Source organism: Oratosquilla oratoria, chromosome 34 (genome assembly GCF_046742065.1).
Source record: "Oratosquilla oratoria isolate Oo_2021 chromosome 34, ASM4674206v1, whole genome shotgun sequence".
Lineage (NCBI taxonomy): Eukaryota > Metazoa > Arthropoda > Malacostraca > Stomatopoda > Squillidae > Oratosquilla > Oratosquilla oratoria.
In genome coordinates, this window is record NC_134810.1 from 2,610,772 (window position 1) to 2,635,305 (window position 24,534).

Below are 24,534 nucleotides of genomic sequence, written 5' to 3' on the forward strand. Positions count from 1 at the left end.
GGATCACAGTCCGTGATCGAAATATATGGATATCATTTATTTCATTTCTTCTTATCCAACACAGTGGGTTCTTGTTGAATTTTACGAACGTGTTACGACATTACTTTGTAGTTATATATATACATATATATATATATATATATATATATATATATATATATATATACACATATATACAGCAGGCCCTCAGCATTCGCTAGTTCCACTTTCGTGAGGTTTGCACATTAGCGAGTTTCCAGCAACACATATATATTGACCAAAATTCACGCGAAAAAATAATAAAGCTGCCTGTCACCGCGCTACTACCCTCCCTCCTTCATCCCCCCACCGTCAGCCCGCCAGTCCACCAATCCGCCACTCTGTCTCAGTCATTGTCTCGTTTGCCCAGGCACTTTGGTCAGCTCGAAGTTATTGCTATAACTTTGTGTGTGTTTGTGTGTTTTCTAGTTCACATGTGTGTGTGGTGAACTATGGCCCCCAACGGAACAGCAACCTTTCGTGATGAGTCTACTCCGAAAATATTAATGAAATTGATGAATTTGGAGGAGAAGGTGAGGTTGCTAGACAAGTGTAGGGTAGGCAATATGAGCAATTCTTCTGTTGGAAAGCTATTTAATGTAAATGAGAGCACAGTGCGTTCAATAAAGAATAATGAGGTAAACATTAGGGCACCACTGGCATCTACTGCTCCTTTTTTCGCTAAGCAAGTGTCGCAAGTAAGAAGCAGTGCTATATCTGAGATGGAATCTACTTTATATGTGTGGATAACAGACCAGAACAAAAAAAGCAATCCAATTGGTAGCAATGCGATTCATGCAAAGGGATAATCGTTGTATGACAGAATAATGAGTGATAAAGCTAGTACGTGCGAGGAGGATAGCACCAGTGCAGAACCAGACCGTCCTGCCACCACACAGTCTGAATTTTTATCAAGTAAAGGATGGTTTGACAGATTCAAGAGGCGGTTTCCTTGCACAACTTGAAAACATGCAGAGGATCAGGTTCGGCAGATCACGTTTTGGCAGCTGCATTCCCTGGCGCTCTGAAGAAAATTAATGAAGATAAGGAATACAGGCCTGAGCGGGTATGGAATATGGATGAAACAGGCCTCTTTTGGAAGAAACTGCCTGCCAAGACCTATATCGCCAAGGAGAAGAGTGCGCCAGGGTTCAAAGATGCTAAGGACCGATGAACATTACAAACAAAGGATTACAAAAGCGGAGCATGCCGACAGGAGACCTTTTGGTCCATATCTAGGTTGGATGCGAAAAAATCATAATAGATAAATAAATAAATGAATAAATAAAAACTATAATAATGTAAATAATGAATAAAATACATAGATAAATGCATAGGTATAGTTAGATAGTAAACAAACAGGTAAATAGAAAATAATGATAAATTAACACATAACCAATAATAAACGAGAATCAAGCAAATAATAATAAACAGGCAAAGAAATGATAAGACAAATTAAGAAATAATATAAAATAAATTATTGTCATTAGAGCATCTTGCTTAGGTTTTATCTAAAAGATTCTTAAACCTTCGAACTAAACTACATTGCACTGCCTCTACAGGAAGTTTATTCCATTCATTAACAACACAGTTGGCGAAGTTGTTTCTACCCACTTCCAAGTTAAATCTACTTCCAGACAGATTGAGACCACTGTTTCTTGTATGATTCTTATTTAGAGTGAGTTTTTTTCACTTTTGATGTTGTCAATTCCCTTTAGAATCTTAAAAAAACTGTATCAAGTCATCTCTGAGTCTACGCTTTTTTAGGGAAAACAGATTCATATGTTTTAGTCGATTTTCGTATGATTTATTCATTATATTTGGAATCAGTTTTGTGGCTCGCCGTTGTACTTTTTCCAATCTGCCAGTCTTTAATGAGGTTTGGTGACCATACGGAAACAGCATATTCCAAATGTGGACGAACTAACGATTTATGTAGCTTGTTAATGAGTGATAGACTTTTGAATTCAAAAGATTGCGCAATCAGTCCTAGAATCTTATATGCTTTCTCAGAGGCTGAAATACATTGCTTAGATGATTTGAAGTCGTTACTGATAATTACGCCGAGATCTTTTTCACTATCCACTTTTATTAACGAATTTCCATATAACTTGTAATCGTACTTACTCATATTTTTACCTATGTGCATTACTTTGCATTTATTTGTGTTAAATTTCATTAGCCACTTTTCAGACCATTGTTGAAATTCATATAAACCTTTTTGAATATTTAATTGGTTTAAGTGATCATTTGCCATTCCGCACAGTTTTGTATCATCAGCAAATTTGGAAACAGTAGATTTTAATCCGTGGTCTATATCACTTATATATATACTATGAATAGAAGTGGTCCAAGAACAGAACCCTGAGGAACTCCACTCGTAATATTTTTCCATCCAGAAGTTTTTCCATTTAAAACAACTCTTTGTTTTCGACCTTTCAACCAATTACTAGTCCAACCTAATAGGCTACAATTTATTGCGTGTGAAGCTAATTTGATACCGTCGTGGGGGACGGTATCAAAAGCTTTTGCAAAGTCTAGATATATTAAATCTATATTATTTCTTTTATCATAATTCCAGATGACTTGTAAAATTCGAGTTAGTCGCTCAAGAACGTTTCCGTCTGAAACCATGCTGGCTATCATTCATCAAACAGTTACTTTCTAAATGATGTTCGATAGCATTTCTGATAATAGTTTCCATAATTTTTCCTGCAATTCAAGTCAAACTTATAAGCCTGTAATTAGTTTTGTCACCTTTTTTGAAAATGGGAGTAACGTTAGCTAGCCTCCATTCTCATGAGACATCTCCGGATATGATGGATTTCTTGAAAGTAATTTCTAATAGAACAACAATCTCATTTTTCTTTTCCTTTAAGATTCTTGGATGCCAACCGTCAGACCCTGGTGTTTTATTAACTTTGAGTATCTTTATATACCTTTGAATTTTTTCTTTTGTCATATTTACCGTAGTAAGTTTACCCTAGACTTTTCACAAGTTTCATTTTGGAGTTTACTTTGAGGTATTTTGTTTAAGAATACTGAGCTAAAATAATTTTTTAAAATATCACACATTCCTTCAGTTGAATATTCAAGTTGACCATCAGCAGATAATAGTGGACCAATTTGATTCCTAACAACCTTTTTATCTCTAATATACATACATACATACATATACCAAGGCTTTCTCCCCCTTCCAAGGGAGGTAGTCAAAAAGGGAAAGGCATAAAAACACTACCACCCATTTCATCCCTAAATACACTCCACACCCCTCCCACCCTCCCTCTCATCTGAGCACCTCCTGGATGACGGGTCATCCCTGCACCCTGCCCACCGCCCTGGGTCAGAAGCAGTGTCGCAAGACACAGCACATCCACAGCAAGGCCGCTTCATTTAATCGGCGACCCCCTCTCTCCGTCCCCCCTTGCATATAAGGAGAGGACGGGGAGAAATCCCTTCGGGCTGCGTCAAAATTTACTCACGCATACTACCCAACCCACCCACCCCTGCCCATTCCTCCTCATGCAATTACAACATCATCTATATACAACCATTCTCCACTCACCTCTGTCTTCTGTCCTCTCCCGTCCTTCCTCAACAGACATTCCCCTCTTCCCCAAAGCCCCCTTCACACCATCCATCCACCTCATCCTAGGACGTCCCCTCATGTTCACTCCCTCCACATCTGCCTTCCATACCTCTTTTACTAGTCTTTCTTCACTCATTCTTTCCATGTGTCCAAACCATCCTAATATTCTTTCATCAACCCTATCTCCCAAATCCTTTTTCACCCCTGTTCTCCTCCTCACCTCCTCATTTCTCACTCTATCCAGCCTAGTAACCCCCACCATACTTCTCAGACACCTCATCTCAAACACATTTAAACTCTTCCTCTCTTCTTCTCTAATGTTTCACGTTTCTGCCCCATACAGTGCTGTCGGCACAATCACTCCTTCATACAATATCCTCTTAGTATCCATTTTCAAATGTCTATTTCTCATTACACTTTTTAATCCCCCAAGGCGTTTACTTGCTTCTCTCAATTTACATTCTACATCCACCTCTACTTCTCCCTTCTCCGCCACATTTGCACCCAAGTATCTAAAACTATCCACTTCCTCCAGTCGCTCTCCCTTAATGTTCACTTCCAGTCTACTGCCACTTTCACCCCTTGTACATCTCATCACCTTACTTTTACCCACATTTATCTTTAGCTTTCTTCTATCACATACTCTCCCAAACTCTGCCACCAGCGTCCTCAATCCCTCCTCTGACCCTGCCACAAGCGCAGTGTCGTCCGCAAACAACAGCTGGCTCACCTCCCACTTTTCTCCATTTTCTTTAACCATCTCCAATCCCTGACCCACTACTCTAGCATTCACCTCTCGCACCACCCCATCCATGTATAAGTTGAACAGCCAGGGCGACATAACGCATCCTTGACGAAGTCCCACCTTTACTTCAAACCACTCACTCTCTCCATTTCTAATCCTGACACAAGCTCTACTACTCTCATAAAAACTCTTGACAGCTCCCAAAAGCTTTCCTCCTATCCCATAAATCTGCATAACCTCCCACAGTGCCTTTCTGTCTACCCTATCATAAGCCTTTTCCAGATCCATAAAAGCCCAAAAAACATCCTTCCCCTTTCCTATAGCTTTCTCACATATCTGTCTTACCACAAAGATCTGATCTACACAACCTCTACCTGTCCTAAAACCACACTGTTCCTCACCAATTACTCCTTCTGTTCCTCTCCTAATCCTCTCAATTAAGATCCTCCCATAAGCCTTCCCTACTACACTTAACAGGCTAATCCCTCTGAAACTACTACATTCACACTTGTCCCCTTTTCCCTTGTAAAGAGGAACTATACAGGCACTTCTCCAGTCCTCTGGTACTCTACCCTCTCTCCAGCAAACATTAAATAACCTCACCAACCAGTCCACCATCACTGAACCTCCCTTTTTCAGACATTCTGCATGGCATCCATCCAGACCAGGTGCCTTACCTGCTTTCATCATCTTTACAACTGCCTTCACCTCATCCTTCCCTATTTCTCCTCCATTCTCCTCACTCATCACGGTCATTTTCTTCGCATTTCCCACTGCAGCTATCTTTCCTTCCCTATCCTCCTTCACATTTAGCAACTCCCTAAAATATTCTGCCCATCTTCCCCTTACTGCCATCTCTTCCATTATCATCTCTCCATCTGTACCTTTTACCTTTTCTTCCCTACTTGATTGGCCTCCTCTTCCTCTCTTAATTTCTTTCCAAAATATATTTTTATTACTTTCAAAATTTTCTGTCATACTCCTACCCCATTTCACATCTGCTCTCCTCTTTGCCTCCTTTACCTTTTGCTTTACTTCTCTTTTCTTTTCTTTGTACGTCTCATATGACTCCCCCGTCCTCTTTTGTAACCAATCTGTGAATGCTTGCTTCTTCTCTTCTACAACCTTCTTTGTTTCCTCATCCCACCATTCACTACCCTTTCTTCTATTTCCCCCTGTCCTTCTTGTTCCACACACCATCCTTGCACACTTTAAGACTCCCTCCTTGAACCATCCCCATTCCTCCTCCACACCCATCTCTGCTCCATCCTTTACTCCCTCCCACTCCTCCTTCAGCTTCTTTTCGTACTCCTTCTCCTTTTCCTTTTCATTCAAGGAGTTCACTCTAAGAACCTCCCTACCTTTTGTCCCTTTCTTCTTTCTCCATCTATCCTCCACTCTCAGCTTACCTTCCACCAAAAAATGATCTGATATTCCCCCACCCTCTCCCCTTAGCACATGTACATCCTTAACTCTTCCTATCATAATCCTATTTACCACTACATAATCCATTAGCGCTCTATCTACCACCCTTCCCTCCACCACCCTCTCCCATGTGTACTTATGCTTGACTTTCTTCCGAAACACTGTATTTGCTATCATCAACTCTCTTTCTAGACACATTTCCACCATCAACTCTCCACTACGATTCTTTCCTGGAACTCCACACTTCCCAACCACTCCATCGATTGGACCATTTCCCACCCTAGCATTAAGGTCTCCCAGTACTATTACATTGACATTTCTTCCTAAACCCTCTATGCACTCATTTAAATCTATCCAAAAGGCCTCCCTTTCTTCCACACTCTTCTCACTGCCAGGCCCATATGCACTTACAAAGACCCACATCTCCTTTCCCAGTTTCACCTTCATCCACATTATCCTTGAGGAAACCTCCTTCCACTCCACTACCTGTTTACCTATCTCCTCACTTACTAGAATAGCCACCCCTTCCCTCCCTCGCCCACTCTTCACTCCTGATAACCTCCCACTTACACTCCCAAACTTACACTCACCCTTCCCTTTCAACTTAGTTTCACTCAAAGCCAACACATCCATCTTTCTTCTCACAAACATACTACCTATCTCTTCCCTTTTACTCTCATCTGTACCACATCCACGCACATTAAAAGACCCAAACCTTAGGGTGCTGGCCCGAGGCCCTCCAGCACCCCTTATGCCTTCACTTTTCTTTTTAGGTTATATGCCCCGTGGGGCTACAGGGAGAAGGATGCCTAGTCCCTCTCCCCGTCCCTTTCTTCTCGCCTCTTACGATCCAAGTGGGAAACTTGGTGGCAGTATTCTTTTCCCCCACCACAGGGAATTCCCCCATCACAGAAAGAGAATACTCAGAGAAATGGTACAGGACAGCAACAAGGGGTTGGGGGACAGCATAACGGAGGGACAGTCGTAGTATAAAAGTGTCATCATTTCTCTATGAACAGAATTTCTTCTATCATAGACAAAATGATGTGTGACTCTGGTCCGTAGGGGCGCCCCATATAGACCCTAAAGTATCGACTGCATGCTACTTTGCCACAATAACAAGCAGCTAATACCCCATTTTGGGGGGAATCTCTTTGGATTTATCAGCAATATTCATTTATTATTGTCATTTTCGTTTTTTGTCTTTTTTAAATCCCTCTGTATTAATACATAACTTTGATAGTCATTAGATGCACTCGATTACTTGTATTTCTTATAAGCCTGTCTCTTTTTAGCAATACTTTTTTCAGTTTCTTTGTCAAGCCAATTCGGGCGAGCCTGGTTTGGGGGACGTCTGTCCTTAAAAGGGATGTAAGTATGATTCATCTTAGTAAGCGTATTTTGAAATATTTCCCACATCTGATCTACAGGTCTTTCACTTAATTTTGTTTCCCAATCTGTAAGCTGAAGCTCCTGACGTAGTCGTATGAGCTGAGCTTTGCTGAAATCGGGTATTTTAGAAACACAAGTATCTATTCTAAATTTTTGTAGTAGTTTGAATCTAAGTTGTGGTCGCTATTTGCATCAGTTTCACCGACTGCTACATTGGTTATCATGATTTCGCTACTAGTGATCAATAGAGAGTGTAAGTTTTCATGTGTTGTGGGCTCTTTTACATGATGAACTAAGTAATTGTCACCGATAAAATCAATCAAGCGACTACCTGTATGGCCATGTTCAAGGGTCATCCAATCGATGACAGTAAAATTGAAATCCCCTATTATCAATAAGTCCCGGTTGCAGATACTAGACAGTTCTTGAAACAACAGTTTGTCGTCTGCTAATGATAATGTCTTTGGCCTATATATTACACCTACATTAATTTTTTTTCCATTTGTTTAGGTTAATTATACCCACAAACTATCATATGCATCCTGTTTCACTTTCTCTAAAACAAAAGCATGGACATTGTTTTTAACGTACAACAGAACACCCCCACCTTTCTTGTGGTTTCTATCTTGATGAAAGTGTTTAAATCCCGCAATATTAAATTCAGCCTCAACTCTATCATTTAACCATGTTTCGGTTATGCCTATTATATTGAGATTTTCGCTTTTGACATACGCCTGTATATCTTGGAATTTGTTCCTAATACTACGAGCATTAAAATACATGTTTTTAAGAAACTCGTGATTATTTCCTCTTTCCCTCTCTCCCTCTTTCCCTCTCTCCCTCTCTCCCTCTCCCACTCTCTCTTTCCCCCCCTCTTTCACTCTCTTCCTGTCTCCCTCTCTCACACTCTCACTCTCTCACTCTCTGACTCTCTCCCTTTCTCCCTTTCTCACTCTCACTCTCTTGCCCCCCTCTCTCTCCCTCTCTACCCCTACCTCCATTTCTCCTTCTCTCCCTCTCTCTCTTCTTCTCTCCCTCTTTCATTCTCTCCCTCTCTCACTCTCTCACTCCTTCACTCTCTCACTCATCCACTCTCTCGCTCTCTCCCTCTCTGCCTCTCCCCCGTCTCTCTCTCTCCCTCTCTCCCTGCTCCCTGTCTCCCTATTTCCCTCCATATCTCTCTCTCTCTCTCTCTCTCTCTCTCTCTCTCTCTCTCTTTTCCTCCCCCTCTAGTTTCACCCAATACCTCTACCCTACACTAATACTCCATAAACTCTTTTATGCCTCTCTCTGTCTATTTCCTCTTTTAAATTCTTTTAAATTGTTCCTCACCTTCCATCCTCATTATGTTGGTACGTCCCCACACCAATCCAGCAATATTGGTTTCATTATATGTTCTATAACTTACCTAGAATCCTTTCTTTTATCTATTCACCTTCCCTTTATCTATTTCTCTAGACCCTACTCCCTAAACCTTTTCTACCTTCCAATAGTGAATTGCCTTTTCCACTTCCTCTTACCTCACTTTTCACTTACATTTCACATGTCCCAAAACAATTTTCACTCCTACCTCTTTCATTACCTCCAACACCTCCTCTACTCACTCCAGCTCATAGCCAATTCTCCCATATCTCCTCACAAGCCTCCTACAGCCTCTCTCCATAACCAGCCCTGACTTCTTCGCCTCCCTCTCCCAAGAGATCATCCATTCCCTTCATTCTATAACGCTTTGTGAAACCTCTCCTACCTCTTCTAATACCTCCTACCTCTCCGGCTCCATTCACTCCCCGGAAAATCCTAACTCGGATAATTCTCTGGAGACCATTCCGGCGCGGATAATCCTGATAATCCTTGCAATACCACACCCGGGAGGAGGGAGGAGGGACGGGAGAAGAGGGAGGAAGGAGGAGGGAGGAGGGAAGGGAGAAGAGGGAGGAGGGAGGAGGGAGGAGTGAGGAGGGAGGAGGGAGGAGGGAGGAGGGAGGAGGGAGGAGGGAGGAGGGAGGAGTGAGGAGGGAGGAGGGAGGAGGAATGATAGAAGAGGAACGAGGGAGGATGGAGGAGGAACAAGGGAGGATGGAGGAGGAAAAGGTAGGAGGGAGGAAGGAGGAGGAAGGAGGGAGGAGGGAGAGAGGAGGGAGGAGGGAGAAATGTGTAGGAGGAGGGAGGACGGAGGAAGATGGAGGGAGAAGTGAGGATAAAGAAGGGAAGGAAGGAAGGAAAGGAGGAGTAAGGAAGAAGGAGGAAGAGGAAGGAGGAAGGAGGAAGGAGGAAGGAGGAGGAGGAAGGAGGAAGGAGGAAGAGGAAGGAGGAGGAGGAGGAGGAGGGGAAGAGTAGGAAAGAAGTGAAACAGGGAGAAGTGAGAGAAGGTAAGGAGAGAGAGGAGGAAGAGAGACAATAGGACACTTACAAGCAGTTAGGCATGGGAAGTGGGCAGAAAGACAAGGGTGAGGAGACAGATAGGATCTAAGGAAGAAATACATCTATGCAGGTAGGCAGGAAAGTAGGGAGGCGGTCGGTCGGTCAGTCAGTCAGTCAGTCAGTCAGTCAGTCAGTCAGTCAGTCAGTCAGTCAGTCAGTCAGTCAGTCAGTCAGTCAGTCAGTCAAACTGTCAGGCAGACAGATACAACACAAAGAAATTAATCTGTGGTCACCCATAACTTAGATATGGATCTTCTCCCTCTCCACCCTCCCGTAAGCTGGTGTATACTGGCTGGTTAACCAAGTCACAATCCAGAAGGCCAGCTTACGCAGGGCCAGGTGGGGTAGAACCCATACCTAGTTGTTGGTCCGAACGAATGTAGGTGAAATGTGACCAATGGAAAGTGCACTGATAATGGGCAGGGAAGGAATTTTACTTTGGTACGGTGGTTATTGTTTTGAATTTTGTTTTGTTTTGTTCGATGCCACAAGATTGTTATATTCAAATGAATGGGAGGCAAAATAGTGTTGTAATCCTCCTTTCGCATTATTGCGTTCTGTTCTTATTATCAATATTACAAGAAGGATATATTTTCTTCATTATGTTAAGCTATTTTCTTCATTATGTTTGGCTTCAGCTTTGCTGCTAGACGCCTAACCACGTGATTCCTCCTGGACCATGTGACCTCTCATCGCTCCCACCTAGGGCATCATGCGACGAGGGCGTCAGAATTCACCTCGTCATCTAGCAGAACAGACCTCTAGGAGAAGACGAAGTTAGTGTACCGTCCTTTGTATGTGTATATTCATCATATAGTTATGAAAATAGCTGTAATTAGGCATACCCTGTGTGCGATTATTATAGAATTGTTTTATTTGTCTAAATTCTATATTTTGAGGGGGTTTCTGATTGTCTCAGAAAGTAGTTAGTAGTAGTGGGATATTTAAACTCAACACAGTGATTTTGCGGCAATGAAATAAAAAATTAAAAAATCCCAGGGTTGGGTTAGCATAATCCTACGTGGGTCGCATAATTTACCTCGCCATCAAACAGAACAGACATCTAGAAGACGAAATTATTGTAACCGTGCCCTGTTTGTAAGTATTTATCATATAGAAGTAACTGTAACTAGTCATACTCTGTACAATCACTATCGACATACATTTAAAAAGTGTTTTATTTGTCCGAATCCTGTATTTTTGTGAACTTTCTGATTGTCTCAGACGCCAACGAAAACGGTTCGTATCAGAGGAACATTTAAAACCAACACAGTTATTTCGCAGTAGTGAAATATCAAAACACAACAAAAAAGTGTTTCGCAGAGCTGTAGTAATTCAATCATTTGATGGAATTAGTTATCAAGTGTCTCACAGTGCAGGGACATTCTTGTGTATCTCTCGCACACAAACACACAGAACACGTCGACAATCGCAAGCTTAATTCAAACAAATTGTTACGCATCACCGCTCAAGACCGACATCGCCGGCAGATTCATCAAATAATTTCCTACGAGACGAATGCAGATGTAGTAATTGCATTGATAAATATTCTTCAAGTCAGCAGCACCATTAGAATTACCTTTGATCTCCCTACGAGACGTTCACAACAAGCATCACAAATATTCTCCAAGCGCACTACTATCGTCATCTTCGATCTTCCTACGAGACCTCCGTTCCAGTGATCAAAATAATTAAAAATAGACTACAGGATTCCTGCAGCTTCAGCAAGCAGCAGAATTTTGTTCTTCACAGGGAGTAGAAACGATTTAGCCATCGTCAGATAGTGCCAGGCAACCACCTCCTTCACTGCACACCATCTTCGCCGAAGCGTCCTCCTCATTATATGCTCAAAAGTGCTTTGGTTTTTTGTTTATTATTATTACTATTATTATTATTATTATTATTATTATTATTATTATTATTATTATTATTATTATTATTATTATTATTATTATTATTATTATTATTATTATTATTATTATTATTATTATTATTATTATTATTATTATTATTATTATTGTTGTTATTATTATTATTATTATTATTATTATTATTATTATTATTATTATTATTATTATTATTATTATTATTATTATTATTATTATCATTATCATTATTATTATTATTATTATTATTATTATTATTATTATTATTATTATTATTATTATTATCATTATTATTATTATTATTATTATTATTATTATTATTATTATTATTATTATTATTATTATTATCATATATATTAATACGATAGCGTGTGTGTTATTTTGTGTGTCACGCTTCTCGATTTTTTTCAACAAGGTATGTTTGCTCCGTAGACTTTATTATTATTATTATTATTATTATTATTATTATTATTATTATTATTATTATTATTATTATTATTATTATTATTATTATTATTATTATTATTATTATTATTATTATTATAATTATTATTATTATTATTATTATTATTATTATTATTATTATTATTATTATTATTATTATTATTATTATTATTATTATTATTATTATTATTATTATTATTATTATTGTTGTTGTTGTTGTTGTTGTTGTTGTTGTTGTCATCATCATCATCATCATCATCATCATCATCATCATCATCATCATATCATCATCATCATCATCATCATCATCATCATCATCATCATCATCACTATTATCATCATCATTATCACTATTATCATCATCATCATCATCATCATCATCATCATCATCATTATCATTATTATTATTATTAATTAATTATTATCATTATTATCATTATCATCATTATTATTATTATTATTATTATTATTATTATTATTATTATTATTATTATTATTATTATTATTATTATTATTATTATTATTATTATTATTATTATTATTATTATTATTATTATTATTATTATTATCATTATGTGACGCCTATGGGGAAGGGCCAGGTTCAAAAACTAGAGTTCTGTTTAAGAATGATTATTTCCTTCAAAAAGAAACAAATAACAAGATTGAAAAATATAAGTCGCCAAAACTAGTGAAAAGTACAATGTCCGAAACACGTAAATTCACAGACCATAAAAGGCTAATATTGCCAAGACACGTATATATATAAGTGTCGATCAAATATCGACATTCAATAAAAAAAAATAAAAAAGTCTTAAAGACAATATGTGGTAAGGTCGAGAGATATCGACCAACAGAATGGAAACTAAGTCCTACGTAATAATTTACGTAAAAATTACAAAGTCGAGAAAATTCTACGACTAAAAGTCTAAGTCCAACAAAGAGGACGAGTTCTAGCAAAGCTAGACTAAGATATGAGATTAGTGCAATGGGACTCTGGTTTAAGCAGAGACCAGAATGATTCGAGAAAATAAAAGTCGAGATGAAACTACGACTATAAGGTCTAAGTCCAACGTAGTGGATGAGTGCATGGGGGCTCCGATAAGCAGAGTCCAACTTGACCGTTACAAGCAATGATATATATAGACTCTTCTCCGTAAGATCCGGAGAGATGCCAAGTGTTGCTAGACGCGACGATTAACAAGAGTGTTTAGGAATACTTCCTAGTACATACACGGATATTCTTTACATCAATGAATAGAAAATAATATTTGATAAAGTTACCTTGTCAATCTTAGATAAGCAGAAACTTAATAGTTTTTATATGAATATCTATACGTACGTAAATGTAAGTTGGACGCAGTTGCCAAAATATTGGTTCACATGATAATTTCCAGAGCGCGCGTAAGCTATGCACGTTCTCACGCCGGTGTTTCGGCGTCCGAATACAACGGTAATGTGCAATTTATCTTAATCTTACGTAAATCAATTCCTAAGATTGACAAGATAGATCCACAAAATAATATACATACATAAATCTATATGCAAAGTATGGAATAGTTTGTCAAAGCACAAAAAAGAACGAAATACCTCCGATGAATAGAATTCATCACTTTAAGAGTCTCTAGACGTCGATTTACCTCACGTAGGCACAGATCTTTCTCACCGGCGTCCGAAGACTAAAGGATTATGTAATTTCTCTTATCTTACGTAAATCAATTCGTAAGATTGACAAGAGAGATCCACAAGACAATATACATACATAAATCTATATGCAATGTATAGAATATGTTTGACAGAACACAAAAAGAATGGAATACATCATAAATATATAATTCATCACTTTAACAGTATTCTTACGTCGATTACCGACAGTTGGAAGCCGAGAGCCCACCAAGCCCATCGTGGGAACGGCCGGCATATACCAAGGTACACATACGCACATGCGCGCATGTGCGTCTGAATGAAATCTTCACTACGACGAGTCTGTAGTCGTAACTATTATTATTATTATTATGGGAATGGATGCTAAGAGGAGACTGTATGAAGGAGTGATTGTGCCAACAGAACTGTATGGGGCAGAAACGTGGAACATAAGAGAAGAAGAGAGAAGGAGTTTGAATGTGTTTGAGATGAGGTGTCTGAGAAGTATGGTGGGGGTTACTAGGCTGGATAGAGTGAGAATGAGGAGGTGAGGAGGAGAATGGACAGATGGAGAGTTGATAATGGAAGAGATGGCAGTGAGGGGAAGACGGGCAGAATATTTTAGGGAGTTGCTGAATGTGAAGGAGGATAGGAAAGGAAAGATAGCTGCAGGTGGAAATGCGAAGAAAATGAGTGTGATGAGTGTGGTGAATGGTGTAGAAATAAGGAAGGATGAGATGAAGGCAGTTGTAAAGATGATGAAAGCAGGTAAGGCACCTGGTCTGGATGGATGTCATGCAGAATGTCTGAAAAAGGGAGGTTCAGTGATGGTGGACTGGTTGGTGAGGTTATTTAATGTTTGCTGGAGAGAGGGTAGAGTACCGGAGGACTGGAGTAGTGCCTGTATAGTTCCTCTTTACAAGGGAAAAGGGGACAAGTGTGAATGTAGTAATTTCAGAGGGATTAGCCTGTTGAGTGTAGTAGGGAAGGCGTATGGGAGGATCTTAATTGAGAGGATTAGGAGAGGAACAGGAGTAATTGGTGAGGAACAGTGTGGATTTAGGACGGGTAGAGGTTGTGTAGATCAGATCTTTGTGGTAAGACAGATATGTGAGAAAGCTATAGGAAAGGGGAAGGATGTTTTTTGGGCTTTTATGGATCTGGAAAAGGCTTATGATAGGGTAGACAGAAAGGCACTGTGGGAGGTTATGCAGATTTATGGGATAGGAGGAAAGCTTTTGGGAGCTGTCAAGAGTTTTTATGAGAGTAGTAGAGCATGTGTTAGGATTAGAAATGGAGAGAGTGAGTGGTTTGAAGTAAAGGTGGGACTTCGTCAAGGATGCGTTATGTCGCCCTGGCTTTTCAACTTATACATGGATGGGGTGGTGCGAGAGGTGAATGCTAGGGTAGTGAGTCAGGGATTGGAGATGGTTAAAGAAAATGGAGAAAAGTGGGAGGTGAGCCAGCTGTTGTTTGCGGACGACACTGCGCTTGTGGCAGGGTCAGAGGAGGGATTGAGGAAGCTGGTGGCAGAGTTTGGGAGAGTATGTGATAGAAGAAAGCTGAAGATAAATGTGGGTAAAAGTAAGGTGATGAGATGTACAAGGGGTGAAAGTGGCAGTAGACTGGAAGTGAACATTAAGGGAGAGCGACTGGAGGAAGTGGATAGTTTTAGATACTTGGGTGCAAGTGTAGCAGGAAAAGGTGGAGTGAAGGTGGAGGTAGAATGTAGATTGAGAGAAGCGAGTAAATGTCTTGGTGGTTTAAAGAGTGTAATGAGGAATAGACATTTGGGAATGGATGCGAAGATGAGACTGTATGAAGGAGTGATTGTGCCAACAGCACTGTATGGGGCAGAAACGTGGAACATAAGAGAAGAAGAGAGAAGGAGTTTGAATGTGTTTGAGATGAGGTGTCTGAGAAGTATGGTGGGGGTTACTAGGCTAGATAAAAGAGAAATGAGGAGGTGAGGAGGAGAACAGGGGTGAAAAAGGATTTGGGAGATAGGGTTGATGAAAGAATATTAGGATGGTTTGGACACATGGAAAGAATGAGTGAAGAAAGACTAGTAAAAGAGGTATGGAAGGCAGATGTGGAGGGAGTGAACATGAGGGGACGTCCTAGGATGAGGTGGATGGATGGTGTGAAGGGGGCTTTGGGGAAGAGGGGAATGTCTGTTGAGGAAGGAAGGGAGAGGACGGAAGACAGAGGTGAGTGGAGAATGGTTGTATATGGATGATGTTGTGACTGCATGAGGAGGAATGGGCGGGGGGGTGGGGGGGTGGGGTAGTATGTGTGAGTAAATTTTGACGCAGCCCGAAGGGATTTCTCCCCGTCCTCGCCTTATATGCAAAGGGGGACGGAGAGGGGGGGTCGCCGATTAAATGAAGCGGCCTTGCTGTGGATGTACTGTGTCTTGCGACACTGCTTCTGACCCAGGGCGGTGGGCAGGGTGCAGCGATGACCCGTCATCCAGGAGGTGCTCAGATGAGAGGAAGGTTGGGAGGGGTGTGGAGTGTATTTAGGGATGAAATGGGTGGGAGTGTTTTTATGCCTTTCCCTTTTTGGCTACCTCCCTTGTAAGGGGGAAAAAGCCTTGGGATATGTATGTATGTATGTATTATTATTATTATTATTATTATTATTATTATTATTATTATTATTATTATTATTATTATTATTATTATTGCTGTTATTATTATTATTATTATTATCATTTTTATTATTATTATTATTATTATTATTATCATTATTATTATTATTATTATTATTATTATTATTATTATTATTATTATTATTATTATTATTATTATTATTATTATTATTATTATTATTATTATTATTATTATTATTATTATTATTATTATTATTATTATTATTATTATTATTATTATTAATATTATTATTATTATTATTGTTGTTGTTGTTGTTGTTGTTGTTGTTGTTGTTGTTATTATTATTACTATTATTATTATTGTTATCATTGTTTTTATTATTATTATTATTATTGGTGTTATTATTATTATTCATATTATTATTATTCATATCATCATCATCATCATCATCATCATCATCATCATCATCATCATCATCATCATCATCATCATCATCATCATCATCATCATCATCATCATCATCATTATCATTATTATTATTATTATTATTATTATTATTATTATTATTATTATTATTATTATTATTATTATTATTATTATTATTATTATTATTATTATTATTATTATTATTATTATTATTATTATTATCATTATAATTATTATCATTATTATTATTAATATCATTATTATTGCTGTTATTATATTGTTATTATTATTATTATTATTTATTATTATTTTATTATAATTGTTGTTATTATTATTATCATTATTATTATTATTATCATTATTATTATTATTATTATTATTATTATTATTATTATTATTATTATTATTATTATTATTATTATTATTATTATCATTATTATTATTATCATTATTATTATAATTATTATTATTATTATTATTATTATTATTATTATTATTATTATTATTATTATTATTATTATTATTATTATTATTATTATTATTATTATTATTATTATTATTATTATTATTATTATTATTATTATCATCATTATTATCATCATTATACGTTAGCGTGTGTGTTATTTTGTGTGTCACGCTTACATCAAAAGCAACGACCTTCCATTGTGTCGAAGTTCTCGAAGCTGCCGAAGTTCTCGAAGGTGCCAAAGTTCTGGAAGGTGCCGAAGTTGTCGAACGTGCCGAAGTTCTCGAAGGTGTCGAGGTTCTCGAGTTCTCGAAAGTGCCGAAATTGTCGAAGGTGCCGAAGTTCTCGAAGGTGCCGAAATTCTCGAAGGTGCCAAAGTTCTCGAAGGGGCCGAAATTCGCGAAGGCGCCGAAGTTCTCGAAAGCGCCGAAGTTCTCGAAGTCGCCGAAGTTGTCGAAGGTGCCGAAGTTCTCGAAGGTGCCGAAGTTCTCGAAGGTGCCAAAGTTCTCGAAGGTGCCGAAGTTCTCGAAGGTGCCGTAGCTCTCGAAGGTGCAGAAGTTCTCGAAAGTGCAGAAGTTCTCGAAAGTGCAGAAGTTCTTGAAGGTCTGGAAGGTCTCGAAGTTCTGGAAGGTCTCGAAGTTTTGGAAGGTCTCGAAGATCAAATGAGAATGAAGAAAGAAAATATGGACAGCTCTATATAATTGAAACAAATGAAGCATTAAATCTGAGGTCAAATGCTAATCAAAATTCTAATTGCTTATATTCAGTTTTCGAAAAAAATATCTCAAGCAATGGTCGATAATCCTTATGTAGGGGCATATAAAAACATGAGAACTGTCGAACTTGAAGAGCAACAGAGAGCTACATTACAAAATATCCCTCTTCTCTTTCGTGTAATTTACACGGGTTCCGCAACGACCTTCCGAATATCTGTTCAAAAAGTTCAATTACTTTGTATGCTACTCATAAATTGGAGCCAATTTTTATCTAAAGCATTTACAAAGTAAGGTATCGTCGTCGAAATCTGAATTAGTCGATCGAACGAATTGGGAAAAAAGTCTGACGGTTATTAATTGTTCCTTATGTGTTTACCTTCAGTATGGATGAACGAAGAAGGCAGCGAAGAGAGGCAGCCAGGGAACGACAAAGAAGGAGACGAGAGCAGTTCAGAGAGAATGAAAGACAAGCCCAACGAAATAGAAACAGAGAAAAGATGCGAAGAACGAGGAATCAAATGAGCGAAGAGGAGAGAAATGCATTTAATAATCGTAGTAGAGAACTAATGCAAGGAAGAATGAATCAAATGAATGAAGAAGAAAGAGAACTGCATAACACTCAAGCAAGAGAACGGATGCGAGCAAGAAGAGATGCAATGGATGAAGAAGAAAGACAATCGCAACGAAGCATCAACAGACAACAGATGAGAGTTAGAAGAAACAACATGACTGAAGAAGAACGACTGATGAACCTTGAAAATAGGATAAATAGAAATAAAATACGGAGAAATAATGCAGATGGTGTCCAATTTATAAATCCTGATAGATTCTATATTGGGCCAATGAATGTTATTTGTGAACACTGCCAGGCTCTCCGATTTCAGGGAGAGCCTCTGAATTGTTGTCATAATGGAAAAGTATCACTTGAGCCCCTCCAAGAATATCCGGTCATTCTAAGGAAATTGTTCGAAGGAAATAACAGGGATTCTAGCAACTTTAGAAACAACATTAGGAATTATAACTCCTCCTTTGCCTTTGCTTCCTTCGGCGCTGAAGTGAAGCCACCTCCAGGACATGGTCCATATTGTTTTCGATTGCAAGGACAAATATATCATTATGCAACAAATTTACACCCAAATGAAAATGAAGAAAGAAAATATGGACAGCTCTATATAATTTAAACAAATGAAGCATTAAATCTGAGGTCAAATGCTAATCAAAATTCTAATTGCTTATGTTCAGTTTTCGAAAAAATATCTCAAGCAATGGTCGATAATCCTTATGTAGGGGCATATAAAAACATGAGAACTGTCGAACTTGAAGAGCAACAGAGAGCTACATTACAAAATATCCCTCCCAGAAAAATAACCATGCAATTTATTGCCCGGCCCTGATGCGAGGAGATATAATCCAACAAATGATGAAATTGCAGCAATATTTGTCGGTGATGATGGAGCACCTCCTGTCCAGCGTGACATTATAGTGTACCCTGAAGGACAACAGAGGGAGAGGATATCCTACCTCTCTTGCCATCTTGATCCAATGATTTACCCTCTTCTCTTTCCTCATGGTGAATTCGGATGGCACATAAATATTACTCATGTAGAAAATAGGCAAACTAGAGTTCGTAACAAGGTTACTATGCAGGAATTTTATGCATATCGTCTAGCTATAAGAGGTGGCTTCAGTCCAATACACAGTGGTGGAAAACTATTTCAGCAATATATAGTTGATGCTTATGTCAAAGTAGAGGGTTGTCGTTTGAAATTCATTGCAGAAAATCAAGCACAACTAAAAGTTGCAATGTATTCAGGTTTGATGGATCACCTTGCAAGAAATAATGAAAATGAAGATCCTGGAGTACCTGTCATTTTGCCATCATCCTTCACAGGGAGCCCACGAAATATGCAACAATGCTATCAAGATGCAATGGCAATAGTTTGCAAGTATGGAAGGCCTGATTTATTTATAACATATACTTGCAATCCAAAATGTCGAGAAGTAACTTAAAACTTACAGCCTCATGAAACTGCACAGAACAGACCTGATTTGTTGGCACGAGTTTTCAAACAACATCTCAATGAATTAATGATTGACATAAAGGACAGACATGTACTTGGGGTACCTATTGCTGCGATACATGTTATTGAATTTCAGAAAAGAGGTCTCCCGTATTGTCACATGCTAATCATGCTGCGTGAAGAAGATATAATTAGAATTAAAGAACAAATTGATAATATTGTTTCAGCTGAATTACCATCAGAACATGATCCAGAATTGAGAGAATTAGTGAAAAAACTCATGATTCATGGACCCTGCGGTACATTTAATCCCGATTCAATCTGTATGGTAGAGGGAGAGTGTCAAAAGAAATTTCCTATGCCGTATCAGGAGGAGACTATAACAAATGTTTCTGGATATCCTCTTTACAGACGCAGAAATAATGGAGATTCTGTTAGAGTGGGCGTCCATGAGGTTGACTGCAGGTTTGTAGTACCATATAATAAATATTTTCTCAGAAAATATGGTGCTCATATTAATATAGAAGTGTGTATATCGGTAAAAAGTGTGAAATATCTTTTCAAATATGTCTATAAAGGACATGATTGCGTAATGATGGAAATGAATATGAACAACAATCAAACTAATGAAAATGAATATAATGAAATTAAACAATATATTTCGTGTAGATACGTATCTCCACCTGAGGCATTTTGGCGTTTGTCAGAATATAAAATGTATGGACAGTCGCACACAGTTTACCGACTGGCACTCCATTTGCCTGACCAGCAACAAGTTTATTATAAGCCGGGCGAACAAAGACAGGTTGCTGCCCGTGCAGAAGGACAAGACACGCAATTAAGTGCATGGTTCAAACTTAACCAAAGTGTCGTGGATGCAAGAGCCCACCTTTATACTGATATCCCTGAATATTATGTATCTAATAACTAAAGCAACACTTGGACCAGAAGACAACGTCACCGCCAGATTGTAACGAGAATGTACTCTGCCAGTCCTAGAAATGCTGAGAAATTCCATTTAAGGATGCTTCTTCTTCATGTACCAGGTGCAACTTCTTTTGATGACTTGAAAACTGTAGGAGGTGAACAGTTGCCGACCTTTAAGGATGCCTGTATTCGCTTGCAACTGCTTGAAGATGACAACGAACTAGAAATGGCTTTGAGTGAGGCAGCTATATATCAAATGCCACGACAGCTTCTTAACATGTTTGCAATGATTTGTTTATTCAATACACCACAAAATGCCTTACAATTATGGAATGATAACAAACACCTTATGATAGAGGACCTTTTATGCCAATATGATAATAATGTTGCAGAAAATATCGCTCTGCATCACATAAACATGATTTTGAATGAAAACGGCATGAATTGTGCAATGCTTGGTCTGCCAGAACCAATCAGTGAGCCTCCTGCCATACAACATATGGAAGAAATTCAAGAAGTCAATCCTGAAGTACTAAATATTGAGCAAAGATATATATCTAATAGTGTCATTAACGCTATAAGTGAAATAGATAGAGAATTAGAAACCAACCACCGACTGTTTTACTTGGATGCACCTGGCGGCTCTGGCAAAAAAATTCTATTCAATATGATTCATGATTACCTGGTGGCTCAAAATGTGGCTGTTAGTACTTCTGCTTGGACAGGTATTGCAGCAACACTATTGAAAAATGGAAAAAACTCTTCACAGTATCTTCAAACTTCCTGTTCCTTTGACTGAGACAATTACCTGCAATGTTCCGCCTAATTCTGACCAAGCCAATATTCTCAGGCAGGTAAAAGTCTTCATTATTGATGAGGCGTCGATGATCCCTCGATATGCATTGAATGCTATTGATAATTGTTTACAAGATATTATGAATAATAATAGCATATTTGGTGGTAAAGTCATCATATTAGGAGGAGACTTCAGGCAAGTTCTGCCTGTGGTTCCTAAAGCTCCACCTGCTGCAGTATTGGATGTATGCCTAAAGAAGTCTCCAATGTGGCACAATTTTCATCAACTTAAACTCTCTCAGAATATGAGGACTAATGAAAACGAACAAGTTTTCTCACAATGGCTCTTACAAATTGGAAATGGTCGAGTGCAGAGTTCACTTGATAACGTTTCTGATGATACGATCGATATCCCAGAACAATGTGTATGCATTGACTCTTTAGTATCAGACATATTTGATAATTGCACCCAAGACGAATTGAAAAGTAGAGTTATTTTGTCACAAAAAAATTTAGATTGCTTGAAAGTTAATGAAGATATTCTACGAAGACTACCAACTGAGAGCAAAACATATCTAAGTATAGATTCAGTATCATCAGACAATGAAATGGAAGCCAATAATTATCCAATCGAATTCATAAATTCACTTACGCCTTCGGGAATGCCTCCTCATCGTCTCAATCTTAAAGTTGGATCTATTATTATGCTGCTTCGAAACCTGTCAATAATGCAAGGACTATGTAATGGAACGCGTTTAGAAGTATTGGAGCTTCATAACCACAGTATTCTAGCTTCAATCATGAGTGGATCTCATGCTCAGGAGAGAGTTTTAATTCCAAGAATTAAACTTAATCTCAGTGATGTAAATATTCCATTTGTTCTGCACAGGACTCAATTTCCCGTCCGCCTATCATATTCAATGACCATTAATAAAGCTCAAGGACAGGCTTTCGATAAGGTTGGGATCTACCTACCACAACCTTGCTTTACTCATGGACAACTTTATGTAGCCTTCTCAAGAGCAAGGTCTATGAACAGTGTAAGAGTGAAAATTTGTCCTCAGAATGATTCTACTCATGGCCAGAGAAGAGGAACTACCTTCACAAGAAATATTGTATATAAAGAAGTTTTGTAAATTGTTTCATGTATTGTTCATTTTTTAAATACAATTCAAATCTTATCACATTTTATTCAAACATGTATAGGTTAGGAACAAGATAATTAGTATTGAAAATATAATTTCGTGTAATTTACACGGGTTCCGCCGAATTTCTCGAAGGCGCCAAAGTTCTCGAAGTCACCGAAGTTGTCGAAGGTGCCGAAGTTCTTGAAGGTGCCGAAGTTCTCGAAGGTGCCGAAGTTCTCGAAGGTGCCGAAATTCTCGAAGGTGCCAAAGTTCTCGAAGGCGCTGAAGTTCTCGAAGTCGCCGAAGTTGTCGAAGGTGCCGAAGTTCTCGAAGGCGCTGAAGTTCTCGAAGGTGCCGAAGTTCTCGAAGGTGCCGAAGTTCTCGAAGGTGCCGAAGCTCTCGAAGGTGCCGAAGTTCTCGAAAGTATGTCACACTTACATCAAAAGCAACGACCTTCCATGGTGTCGAAGTTCTCGAAGCTGCCGAAGTTCTCGATAATAATCCAACAAATGATGAAATTGCAGCAATATTTGTCGGTGATGATGGAGCACCTCCTGTCCAACGTGACATTATAGTGTACCCTGAAGGACAACAGAGGGAGAGGATATCCTACCTCTCTTGCCATCTTGATCCAATGATTTACCCTCGTCTCTTTCGTGTAATTTACACGGGTTCTGCACTGTATGGGGCAGAAACGTGGAATATAAGAGAAGAAGAGAGAAGGAGTTTGAATGTGTTTGAGATGAGGTGTCTGAAAAGTATGGTGGGGGATACTAGGCTGGAAAGAGTTAGAAATGAGGATGTGAGGAGGAGTACATGGGTGAAAAAGAATTTGGGAGATAGGGTTGATGAAAGAATATTAGGATGGTTTGGACACATGGAAAGAATGAGTGAAGAAAGACTAGTAAAAGAGGTATGGAAGGCAGATGTGGAGGGAGTGAACATGAGGGGACGTCCTAGGATGAGGTGGATGGATGGGGTGAAGGGGGCTGTGGGGAAGAGGGGACTGTGGGGTGAGGAAGGAAGGGAGAGGACGGAAGACAGAGGTGAGTGGAGAATGGTTGTATATGGATGATGTTGTGACTGCATGAGGAGGAATAGGCGGGGGGGTGGGGGCCGGGGTAGTATGTGTGAGTAAATTTTGACGCAGCCCGAAGGGATTTCTCCCCGTCCTCGCCTTATATGCAGAGGGGGACGGAGAGGGGGGGTCGCCGATTAAATGAAGCGGCCTTGCTGTGGACATGCTGTGTCTTGCGACACTGCTTCTGACCCAGGGCGGTGGGCAGGGTGCAGGGATGACCCGTCATCCAGGAGGTGCTCAGATGAGTGGGAGGGGTGTGGAGTGTATTTAGGGATGAAATGAGTGGGAGTGTTTTTATGCCTTTCCCTTTTTGGCTACCTCCCTTGTAAGGGGGAAAAAGCCTTGGTATATGTATGTATGTATGTATTATTATTATTATTATTATTATTATTATTATTATTATTATTATTATTATTATTATTATCATTATTATTACTATTATCACTATTATTATTATCATCATTATTATTATGTTCCTATTATTACTATTGTTGTTATTACTATTGTTATTATAGTTATAATTATCATTGCTATCTTTATTTTTATTTTAATCATTATAATTGTTGTTATTATTATTATCATTATTATTATTATTATTATTATTATTATTATTATTATTATTATTATTATTATTATTATTATTATTATTATTATTATTATTATTATTATTATTATTATTATTATTATTATTATTATTATTATTATTATTATCATTATTATTATTATTATTATTATTATTATTATTATTATTATTATTATTATTATTATTATTATTATTATTATTATTATTATTATTATT

The 24,534-nt window shown here is 38.3% G+C and overlaps 2 protein-coding genes across 2 annotated transcripts; both read left to right on the forward strand.

The window, feature by feature from the left end:
* Positions 1 to 19,425: 19,425 nt before the first annotated feature.
* On the forward strand, positions 19,426 to 20,736 carry LOC143018149 (uncharacterized). The gene is made up of 3 exons (XM_076173285.1): positions 19,426 to 19,722; positions 19,804 to 20,270; positions 20,475 to 20,736. The coding sequence occupies exons 1-3, from the start codon at positions 19,426 to 19,428 to the stop codon at positions 20,734 to 20,736; spliced, it is 1,026 nt and encodes a 341-aa protein (XP_076029400.1).
* A 48-nt stretch (positions 20,737 to 20,784) lies between these two features.
* Positions 20,785 to 21,531, forward strand: LOC143018150 (uncharacterized). Its single transcript, XM_076173286.1, has one exon. It carries the CDS (start codon positions 20,785 to 20,787, stop codon positions 21,529 to 21,531), a length of 747 nt encoding a protein of 248 aa, XP_076029401.1.
* The last annotated feature ends 3,003 nt before the right edge of the window (positions 21,532 to 24,534 follow it).